We start from the raw sequence: 12,174 nt of genomic DNA, 5'->3' as shown, positions 1-12,174 counted from the left end.
AACACTGGGATGTTCCCTTCCCCCATAGAATTAGACAGGATAATTTTTCTCTAGGACCGCCCACCTTGGGGTATAATAGCCTCCTCTTCCTCCATGTCTTTTCATGTCTCCGAAATATGTCCTGGAGAAAAAAACATAACATAGGGAGGGAAAACCAGTGGCTGCCATGGGATCTCTAGGAAGAAAAAGGAATTATCGGTGAGTATAATTCGACTCTTTCTTCTACGATCCCCATGGCAGCCATAACACTGGGACATACCCAAGTAAACACACGGGAGGGCTAGATACTGCATGAATAATATATATATATATATATATATATATATATATATATATATATATATATATATATATATATATATATATATATATATATATATGTAGTCATTCACCCGTGAGGGCTTCTTGCAATACATGCGTCCCAAAGTGGGCAGTAGAAACGTTGAGTGAATAATGGTTCGAGAAAGTATGAATGGATGACCATGTTGCTGCCTTACAGATCTCAGCTGTTGACGCCTTCGCCTTATTCGCCCATGAAGTAGACACTGGCCGGGTAGAGTGTGCCTGTACTATGGAAGGTGGTGCTTTGCCCTCTTTTTTATAAGCGAATAAGATGGTCTCTCTAATCCACCGAGATATGGTCTGCTTCACAGGTGCTTTGCCCTTTTTTATTCCTTCCGGAATTACAAACAGGTGCTTAGTCAACCTGAAAGGTTTCGTTCTTTCCAGATACACCGTTATCCCTCTCACCAGGTCTAACGTGTGCCACACCTCTTCTTCTCTACTTTTAGGCTGAGGATAGAAATCAGGTAAGGTTATTTCCTGGTTTAGGTGAAAGGCTGACACTACTTTGGGAACAAAGTCTGGATGCGTCCGTAATACTACCCTATTAGGGAAGATTATCAGATATGGTTCCTCCATCCACAGAGCCTGAAGCTCACTGACTCGTCGTGCTGAAGTCACAGCTACTAGAAATACCACTTTCCAAGTTAGGTATTTTAGCGGGCAATCTTCAATTGGTTCAAAAGGATCTTTTGTTAGCACCGTCAGGAGCAGGTTTAGGTCCCAGGGGGCCACAATCGATTTAATCGGCGGTCTGATCCTCTTCATCGCCCTGCCGAACCTCTTAACAATTCTTTCTTCTGCTAGAGGTCTGTCCAACAACACACTTAATGCAGATATCTGTGCCTTAATTGTCGCTGTGGCCAACCCCATCTGGAAACCTTCAAACAAGAATTGTAATACTTGATCAGTAGGAATGTCCATACAGTCCTCTTTGAACTGCCCCCAACTGATAAACTTATACCAGGTTTTATAGTAGGCCTCCGATGAGACCTTCTTCCTGGCTCTCAGCATCATCTCAATCACTTGGGGTGACAAATTGTGTCTCTTTAGAATCTGCCGCTCAATTTCCATGCCTCTAGTTGTAAACTCGCCGGCTCTGGATGCAGCATCGACCCCTGATGAAGAATGTCCGGCCTGCTTGGCAGCTGCCACGGTCCTTGTATCGCCATCCTTAAGACATTGGAAAACCATGCTCTTCTTGGCCAATGTGGAAGAATTATTAGCACTATTACTTGGTCTTCCCTGATTTTTTTCAGTACTTTGGTTATCATTGGGAATGGCGGAAACAGGTATCCCAATTTGAAAGTCCACCTGGTCGAGAAAGTGTCTAACGTCTTCGCCTGTGGATGATAGTACTTTGCGTAGAATTCGCTCACCTTCCTGTTCAAATAGGTGGCCATCAGGTCCACTTCTGGTGTTCCAAAGATCCTTGTTAACTGTAGGAACACCTCGCTGTTCAATTCCCATTCTCCTGGCAACACAGTCTTACGACTCAGGTAGTCTGCTATGACATTTTTCTTGCCTGGAATATAAATTGCAGAGATTGACCTTAGGTTGTTCTCCGACCACTTCATAATTTCCTCCGACATCTTCATCAGTTTCAGACTTCTGGTCCCGCCTTGATGGTTGATATGAGCGACTACGGTCACATTGTCGGACATAATTTTTAGATGTGTGTCCCGAATCTTGGGTCTTAGTTGGCACATAGCTTCCCAGACTGCCTGTAGCTCCCTGAGATTGGAAGAGTTCTTTGCTTCTTCCTTGGACCAAGTTCCCTGGACCGACATCTTTCCGAGGTGACCTCCCCACCCCACTAAACTGGCGTCCGTCGTCAGGACCAGGAATTGTGGGTTCTCTAAGCTTGAGGTTTTGTCTTCCAAATCTTGGATCCACCATCCCAGAGATTGCTTCACATGGCTGGCTAACCTTATCATATGCTGATCTTTTAGCCCTCTTTTTAGCAAGGGCAGAAGGAACCACTGCAGCTGTCTCGAATTCCGCTGAGCCCACGGAATCACTTTTATACAGGAAACCATCATTCCTAATAACTGTACCGCTTTTATTAGGGGAATTTTCTTTCCTTGCAGGACTTCCAGAATTAGTTCTCTTATTTTTATGCACCTCTCGAGGGATAGGGCTACAGAATAATTTCTGGTATCTATCCTTACCCCCAAAAAAAGAATATTTCTGGTCGGTATCAATTGACTTTTGTCTCTGTTTATGACCCATCCGTGGTTTTGCAGTGTCTCTGTGACCAGGTTCAAACTTTGCTTCACCTCGTCTACTGAGCTCCCAGCTATCAATAAGTCGTCCAAGTATGGCCAGATCTGGACCTTCTGTTTTCTCATCTCCGCTACCAGCGTAATCAAGACTTTAGTGAAGACTCTTGGGGATGTTCTTAACCCAAACGGAAGGCACGTGAATTGGAGATGCTGACCAGCCACATGAAATCTCAGGAACCTTCTGTGTTCCAGGCAAATAGGGATATGGTAATAAGCGTCTTTGAGGTCGATTGACACTAAGTACTCGTCCTTTCTTATGCCCGTCACTATGGATGATAGACACTCCATGCGAAATTTTATTTTCTTGATAAAATAGTTCAGATCCCTGAGGTCCAGGATCGTCCTGAAACCTCCGCTGTTGTTTTCTACCAAGAATAGGCTGGAGTAGAATCCCTTCTTGTGGTAGATCTCGGGTACAAGCTCGATCGCCCCCTGCTTCAGTAGTTGTCTTATCTTGGAGCATAAAGCTGACCTTTTTTCTTTTTCTATAGGTACCCTGGACGTCAGGAATCTGTTCTGTTGCGGAATTTCCATAAACTCGATATGATAACCCTGCTGGATTATCCTTAGTACCCATCTGTCGGATATGGTATTCTCCCATTGGCTCCTGAAGTGGAGGAGTCTGGCCCCTATCACTGCCTCTTGGGCATAGTCATGATCTTCCTCTGTCAGGCTGGAAGCGTCCTCGAAAGGGCTGACGGAAAGCTTGCCGCGAAGTGTTCGCTCCACCTCTCCGAAAGTAGGGCCTACCCGGCCTGTAACTCCTCGAATCCCTATAGGATAGCTTGGTCGTGCTGGGGTATGGAAAACGACTCTTTCTGTCCTGCGGGAGACGTACAGACTTCCCTCCTGACAATCTCTGGATCATTGTGTCCAGGTTCGAGCCGAAAAGAAATTTCCCCTCAAACTGCAGAGTGGTCAGCTTGTTCTTGGAGTTCGCGTCAGCGCTCCAGGGTTTTAGCCACAGGGCCCTCCTTGCGGTTACCCCTGCCGCCATAGTCTTCGCCGCAAAGGCCACTGAATCTAGGGAGGCCTCGCACAGGTAATCTATGGATTTTTGCATCACCTCCAAACTTTTCAGTACATAATGTTTAGATATTCTTTCTTCTATATCTGTCTGGAGGTTAGCTGCCCACAGTCTCAGGGCCCTGGACACCGATGCGACTGCCACCATAGCCTTAAGAGACCCAGCTGAGGCCGTATGAACCTTTCTAAGTCCATTCTCAATTTTTCTATCCATTGAGTCCTTGAATGCTGCTGCGTCCTCTACCGGGATAGTAGACTTGGAGGTCAGCTCTGCTACAGCAGCATCTACCTTCGGGATAGAGCACCATCCCAGGAACTCATCATCCTTATATGGGTACATCTTCTCAATACGATTTCCCAGAGTCAGTTTTTTATCCATATTCGTCCACTCTTTGGAAATGGTTTCCCTGACCATTTTGTGAACCGGGAACGTTCTTCCCTTCTTCTCCCTATCCTCGAATAAGGGGTTCTTTGTCTCGGACGTGCCTGGTTCTTCCTTATAATTCATCGCTTTATAGATGTTTTTCAATACATTTTCCACTAGCTCCAAGTTAAAAGATCTTACATCTTCTACTTCGCCTTCATCTGTAGAATCCTTTCTATCACCCTCTATTTCTTCAGCCGAACCTTCCTCCTGGCTAAATTCTGCCTGGGTTCTGGATCTTTTCTGGGTTTGTGACTGTGCAAACTCCTGCTTTGATACAAAGGATTCCTTCATCCAGTCCATGAGTTCTCTTAGAACATCTGACTTCTTCTCTTTTCTTTCCAATCTGTCCTGTCTAGCCTCACATTCTCCACATAGAGATTTCTTTTGGGCAGATACAAAAGACTTGTCACATGACATGCAATTAGTCTGTATAAATTTCTTTTTGGCTGTTCTCTTCTTAGGAATAGCAGGTATATCCTCATCTTGTTCTATAGGCACACTACAAAAAGAAAATACTATTCTGTAGTAACATGCTACAAATAAAAACATCTAATGCCCACAAAAACCAAGGGCTTACCTCTGAGGGGCATTATCCGGCTTCTGGGGAGAAGGCTCATCCATTATGCACACAGCAGTCAGACAGCCAGGCACTGAGATCAGTGTAAAGCACGCTGTCCATTGCGTCTTTAAATATGGCGCCTTAACCCTCGGTTCCCTGGTTCACCTCCGTTCAGGATAGCCAAGCGGAACCAATATGCTTCCCCTTGTTTCCTTGGGGAAGCATTTACCGCCCGTCCCCCGGCGTCACAGGCGGAAGTGACGCGCGCGCACACTTCCGCCCCGTCTGCCTGATGTATCCGGAGTGTGCAGACGCGGCTTCCAGCCGGTCTGCATCCACTCCACGTGGAGCGCGCACACAGCTTCTTCTATACCGCAAGAACCCCGCTGGTGTCCTGAGCCATACTTACTACAGGTACCTCCGCTCGCACGTGGGACTTCCATTATTCACATACCATTGCGTTGTATACAGGCAGGAACCATTGTACTAACATAGCTAAAGCTAGTTAGACACTTCTTCTCCCCAGGGAGCCACTCCTTCAGCTCCATGCTGCGTGAGGTAACCCTGCTTAAAACAAACATAACAGCCTACTCTGTCCTAACTCTAACGGAGACAGGAAAAAAGACATGGAGGAGGAGGAAGAGGAGGCTATTATACCCCAAGGTGGGCGGTCCTAGAGAAAAATTATCCTGTCTAATTCTATGGGGGAAGGGAACATCCCAGTGTTATGGCTGCCATGGGGATCGTAGAAGAAAGAAAAAGCTCTTTTAAAGTATAACAAATCATAGGATGGTAATCAATAATTTTCCAATGTCTCAGTTTGCTGGTGAAAGAAGTGTACCTTGCATATGACCTACCTGATATATTGCAACAGATTGGCAAATGTTGTCAACGTTGAGTAGATAAAATCCATAATCTAGTAGTGTATCAGAATATTTGGGATGCTTGGGACCAAAATTTTCCCTGATAACAAAGAGCATCAGTTACTATTTGCCAAATTTAAAGTGGTCCCTCTTCTAAAAACCGCCCTCAATGCTCACCTAGCCAGATATACTGCATGTTTTATTAACTGTTCTGCCTTCTTGAACTCTCGCTTCACCACACAAGCCTAAAGAAAACAGAAGCAAACATTAAAATTCAAAGCAACATTTTTACTCACACAACATTACCATTTTTAATTTGAAACAAATGATCAACTTATAAAAAAATATTCTTCCGTATAAACCAGGCATGTCCAAACTATGGCCCTCCAGCTGTTGTGAAACTACAAGTCCCATCATGCCTTGCCACCAGTTTGCTATTAGGGAATGCTAAAACTATGGCAAGGCATGCTGGGATGTGTAGTTTCACAACAGCTGGAGGGCCATAGTTTGGACATACCTGGTATAAACAATATACAGATCCTCAAACCCGCTATAGTTCAAATCATGGGTTCTTCGCAGAGACCACTGCACCTGCAAATGTGTGTATGCACATGGGACTGGGTGGGAATAGTTGGAAAAGCTGAGTGAGAGACCATCAGTTTTATTTATTAGAAGTTAGTAATATTCTGCTTCATACTTAGGAACAACTAAAGCACAACCAGGTCAGAGCCACAAAAAAATATTACATGACCCTAACAAATGAAAACCGCAAGGGGTTTGATGTTCAGGAAACTTTGAGGGCACTCTATATTCGAACAATAACTTCTATTTTTAAGACAAGGGTCTCAAAAGCACAAATATACTCAGCTTGCAACCCTGGACAATCACAGGCACAGTCCGACTACAGGTACTGCCACCTTCCCTCAGAAAGAGGAAATAAATAATGATAATCATTTCATAATAATAATAATAATAATAATAATAATTCAGTAATTGAAGAGACGCGCGCATCTGATGAGAAAAAGCTTACAAAGCCAAATCTCTCCGCTACTTAAACATCTGGAGATTTGGCCAGCAGATTATTTTTGTACAAAATAGTGTCTTTTCTCATTAGGATTATTAAGATGAGCTTTTATGTCCAAGTTTATTCAATTACAGCACCTTTTTGTAAATGTTCTGCTAATACAGGTTAACTAGCAGGTTTCAGGAACAGTATGCAGGTGCTATGTATCTATGCCACATATTCATGGTATCCACAACCAGGACACTTACTGTGGATTTTTGTCCGAGCAACCCTCAGACAACTTGCAAGCTTATTTCGGCCTGTAATTGAATAGCACTGGCAGGTAAATTAGCCCATGGTTAGCTACTGTGGCTAATTGTATCCAGCAATATATCTTCTATTGTACAACTCATTTCTGATAATATTCTATCTGCAGGGTCCAGACTATAGTAGTGGCAACAGCATTGTTCTGTGCTTACAAGTGATGCTGAAACTGAATTAACAATTTTATAAAGTGTTACGTAACCTAAGATTTCTTATATTACAGTTTAAAAATATTATACATTGCTTAATAATACCTGCTCAAATACATTACCTACTTTTTGGCTTTTTTTCTTTAAAAAAGTGATACAATCTTCATGTAATTGTATAGATTCCTGTACAGACCTTAAGCTGGGTACACATCTATACAATCCCTGTTTTCTTGCGCCCGTTCGACCGACCGTAGACGCGTCGGACCATCCACAAACAGTCGATAGGCACGTACACACCTGTACAATTTTACTTGCGACGTCCGATGTACTCCCGTCCAGTCGCAAGAAAAAGATTGTACCACTGTACACACTCTCTCGATTATCATTGCATGATGGTTAACACCCCTGTTGCACAGGTACTTGTAGTGCCACATAAAAAGATGTAGTCAGCCGGCAGGGTTACTAGAGACAGACATACGGCAAATAGCTGGGGTCTGGCAGGATGACTAGAGACAGACAAACGGCAAATAGCTGGGGTGCGCGTCTAGATGTAGTCAGCCGGCTGACTACATCTAGACGCGCACCCCGGCTATTTGCCGTATTTCTGTCTCTAGTCACCCTGCCGGGTGACTACATCTAGACGGCCAGATACACCGTTCTTCAGAGCGGTTTGCCGGACTTAACTTTTTGCGTGGCACTACAAGTACCTGTGCAGCAGGGGCGTAAACCATCAAGCAATGACAAATCGAGAGAGTGACTACATGCTGTGCTGTAGGAGAGATTATGCAGCCACATGGGCATTACAGCTTTGGCAGTATAGTCGCAAGAAGGACAGCATATCGATAGAACGTGCGTACACACTGCACTTTTGTTCCTATATGGGCTCGTCCTGTCAGATGAAAATTAAACAGCACTGAACCTTTGACCGACCGAGTATGGACGGACAAGACCGTTTATCGCTCGTATAGAGGGAGTCGAGACAGCGTACACACCAATACAATTGAACGGCCGTCCAACCCAGAACGGCCCGACGATTGTATATGTGTACCCAGCTTTACAGTTACATGGAGTTTGAGACATCTTGCCTTAGGACCTGTATACACAAGCGGTCAGTGCTCTGGACCACATGTATTTATTATAAAACATACATATCTGTCAGGTAAATGGCTGGGAAAGCACTAGTTAGTATCAGAGCCAGATTTACACATGCAGATGATCAGAGATGTGTGGGAAAGGTACAGTAGGCAGGGGACGCAGTGCCCCACCTGTCATACCCCAACAAATATTTATAATATTTCAGGTTTTTTATTTTTATAGTTAAATTAGTGGAGTATACTGAAGAAAGACAGTTTTTGATAGCATGTTTGTGATACACGTGTTGCAAATCCTTTTAGGATACATTGGGGCAGATGTATTAAGCCTTAACGAGAGATTAATGCAAGGGTGATAAAGAGAGATAAACGTCCAGCCAATCACCTGTTAACTGCCATGTTACAGGCTGTGCTTGAAAGACAAAAAAAAAAAAAAAAGTCAGTAAGGAAATGATTGGCTGGATGTTTGTCTCTGTTTATCACCCTTGAATTTATCTCTTGTTAAGGCTTAATACATCTGCCCCATTGTTTCATTTGTTCCAAATGGTTTACATAATCTAAATAGAAGATTGACCACAATGAAGTTAATATGACCACACTGTTCACTCTGAGATTTACTGTTAAAAAAGGAGTAGGCCCATAGGAAAGGGGGATTTAATTTCATAACATCTAAACCACAGCAAAATAAAAAAGTTTTTATATATTTAAGCAAATGTAGCAAATGTAGCAAGGCTATCAAGTCCATGTTAAATACATTTTTCCATAGTAGCACATGCTAATAACCCAAAAGCTGCCTTGTATTCAAGGAAACCCACAGCCAGCTTCTCACATTTACTGCTTACATACAAGAGAGGATATTTGACCACCAGCCCCCCTCTGTCTCCATAAAAAAAGGAGTATGAATAATTGTTAGACGCAATATCGATGTTGTACGTAGCTTATTTTCCAATGTGTATGCAACAGGCTCAGACACTATTATTCAAATAAATTACTTATTTATATTAACATTATAGAAGAAAATGGCTTCGATAGATCACACATTCATTGACTTGGCCATACTGAATATGGGAAATTTAGGATTAAAACCTTACAGATTTTTATATATTGCAGTGACACTTTATAAGACAGGCTGTACATACCTTCGATGCTTGCCTGAGAACATCAATCACCACCTTCACAGGCAGTCCGCTGGTAATTTCCTTCATTGCTTCTATACACCATTTATATGCCTAAATTATAAAAAGGTATTAACAAATGTTTAGAAGAAGTTCTTGAAGGACAAGAGGTTTCAGAATGGTCGGCCACACATAATAAAACATTGCAATCACTCTGCATAAGCAAGAATCATTTGTAGCGGCTTGATCCTTGATCATTCAGATGGATGAAGCAAATGTTCGTTTGAATACCAGGAATTATTACCTGTGTAAAGGTGGCCATACACATGCAGATTTATCTGCAGATCTGTCTGGTTGGAACAAAAACATGGTTATGGATGAGAGCAAAAGACAGTTGACCATTTGCTTGGAAATGATGGAAAACTTGCAAACTGTCAGTCATCCATAACCATGTTTTTATTCCAACCAGCCAGATCTGAAGATAAATCTTACTAGTGTATGGGCACCTTAACACTACATCGCTTATGCATGCTTATTGTGGTAAAAACTAACATATGTAAATAACATTCATTTTTTAAAAAGATTTAGTCAATACGGATATATTCGTTGTAGTTTAAAAAAAAACAGCATGTACTATACCTCATCATAGTGACTTTTAGCAAAGAGCAGAGCACACAACTCTCCATACAAAGCAGCTTTGTTTGCATGTTGTCTGTGTTTGGCCAACTTCTCCATATAATTTTGTGCAAGCTTAAAGGTTTCTTCTCCCAAATAGTATTTGCAGTTACCATTACGCACATGCAGCAGCCTAAAGATAATTAAAAAAAAAAAACAAGGTACTAAATCAGAAGGAAAATGGTTATGCAAGAGTATTTCCCAGATAGTATGCAGAAAATGTCTCCAGCTGGGGTACATTCTACAAAGGGGGAAGACACAGGCTCAATAGGTATTTACCCCCTTTAAGTAAAAAAGCCTGTATGTAAACGTGTAGATATTTCACCCCAAAACAACAGTATTCGTTTTGCAGTAAAAAGATATTAAATTAATAGGTTGGCCTAAAACAGTAGCATGCAAATGGCCAACATAGTAAAAAGGTCGAAAAGACAATGGTCAACAATTGTTCCCCCATCATTTACTGTGATAGCATCCTTTGCCAGACATAGCTGGAATGGACCAAGCACGTCGCCCAAAGGTTGTGAGCCACTACTTTGGCTTAGAGATGCTGAAACATACAATATGACAAAAAAAAAAAAAAAAAAAAATTTAACCCTGTCGACCATTTGGGATTGACCATCTTTTTACTATAGATCTATTGAACCACACCCAAAAAACTCAATACAATAACATTTGTAAAACAAATGTGATGGGTTTGTGTACAGGAGATCATCATCTCTCAAAATATATCCATACTAAAAAAAAAAAACGCAAAGTTTCAGGCCATTTACTTACAAATATATTGTTAACAAGTTACTGCACCAATATTGTATTAATGCATTGTTAGGCAATTCAATGTTTCCTTATGGCATTTTACTTAAAGGAAGGTTTGTTAGCTAGGTTCCCAAGCTTTACCTTTACAGTCTATTATTAAGGAAATCCATGCTTGGGCACAGGTGACTTAGTACCTCAGTAAATCGGATTTAATAATCTGGACGCAAGCATGACTGTCTTTAAAAAATGGAACGTAATAGTAGACTTTGGTAAACTCTGAGCTGTGAGGAGTCTACTCTAACAAATGTATCTACTGTATATTACTGAAAAATTCCATTCCTTAGTATTAGGGAGAGATTTCTCTTACAGGCAAAAGGTGCAAAATGCCATTGCAGTGGTGTTTAAATGCTGGCAACGGCCCCCATCTTGCACCCTTCTCCCGCCCAAGACTGGAATTTGTACATAAGTGTTCGCTATCTTAGGGCCAGGTGGACACTGTTTTGAGTGAGATCAGGCTGCCATAAATTATGAGAGCAGAGTGAATTGATTCACCCACAATGAAAAGCCTTGCAAAGCATTCTTACTTTGCATAATTTTTTTGCACACCTGCCTAAAACATTTGCACATTTTACATTCATGTAATACACGTAGACAAAAGTAGGAATCTTTTTCGTATTTACTATTGTCCCTATGATCACATCCTGTTCTAAAAATAAAACCAAAGAACTCTGCCATACACACCTGACACAGCACTCTACTGCACGAAACCAATGCAGCATTTCATTGTGAAGGGTGCAAAGCTGTAGGCAAGAGAGGAACACCTTCTCAGCATCACCGTACCAGCCAGCATCTGAGAGGAAACCACCTAGAACAGAAACAAAGATACATTATTTCTGCCAATTAGGACCTAAATCCAGTCAAAAGCTGTATTCCTAACTGGAGGAACTATGATGAGAAAAAAAACACAAAGAAAGAAAATTTAGTAAATATTAAATTGGCAAAACCACTAATGTCGCGTTTGGTATTACAACCCGACAGGCTGGAGTCTGATGGTCAGTATACAGACATCGGAATCCCGTCTGCCGGTACTCAGACGGGGACACGGGGCCTTATTTTGGTTCATTCTTTCTGACAAAATCCTTCTTAGATGGACAAAACCATGTGCACTGCAGGGGGGGCAGATGTAACATATGCAGAGAGAATTAGATTTGGGTGAGTAATTTTGTTTCTGTGCAGGGAAAATACTGACTGCTTTATTTTTACACTGCAATATAGATCTCACTTTGAAGTAAAACCCCACCCAAATCTAATTCTCTCTGCACAAGTAACACCTGCCACACCTGCAGTGCACATGGTTTTGCCCATCTAAGAAGGATTTTGTCAGAAAGAATGAACCAAAATAAGGCCCAAAGCCCCTTGTGGACTCGCTGTGTTAGCCATGGAGCGGGCTCGCTGCTCTTGCCATAGTTTCTATTCTCCCTCTATGGGGCTGTGGACCCCATGAGGAAGAAGAGCCCACCTAAGTTGGGATCCCAACAGTAGGACATCTAACAGTCTGGATT

General features: G+C 42.2%; 1 protein-coding gene across 1 annotated transcript in view; it reads right to left on the bottom strand.

Moving 5' to 3' along the window:
* The window catches only part of APPBP2 (amyloid beta precursor protein binding protein 2), a 67,946-nt gene that overhangs the window by 21,246 nt on the left and 34,526 nt on the right, over window positions 1-12,174 (bottom strand). The window contains exons 4-8 of the mRNA XM_083173738.1: window positions 11,354-11,477; window positions 9,824-9,992; window positions 9,209-9,298; window positions 5,680-5,747; window positions 5,497-5,602 (exon numbers count right to left, since the gene is read on the bottom strand). Coding sequence (XP_083029864.1) covers window positions 5,497-5,602; window positions 5,680-5,747; window positions 9,209-9,298; window positions 9,824-9,992; window positions 11,354-11,477 — 557 coding nt within the window. The remainder of the gene's footprint in view (window positions 1-5,496; window positions 5,603-5,679; window positions 5,748-9,208; window positions 9,299-9,823; window positions 9,993-11,353; window positions 11,478-12,174) is intronic.

This window comes from Crinia signifera, chromosome 2, assembly GCF_055691185.1.
Source record: "Crinia signifera chromosome 2, ASM5569118v1, whole genome shotgun sequence".
In the NCBI taxonomy this organism is placed as follows: domain Eukaryota; kingdom Metazoa; phylum Chordata; class Amphibia; order Anura; family Myobatrachidae; genus Crinia; species Crinia signifera.
This window is presented reverse-complemented; position numbering and strand designations above follow the sequence as displayed.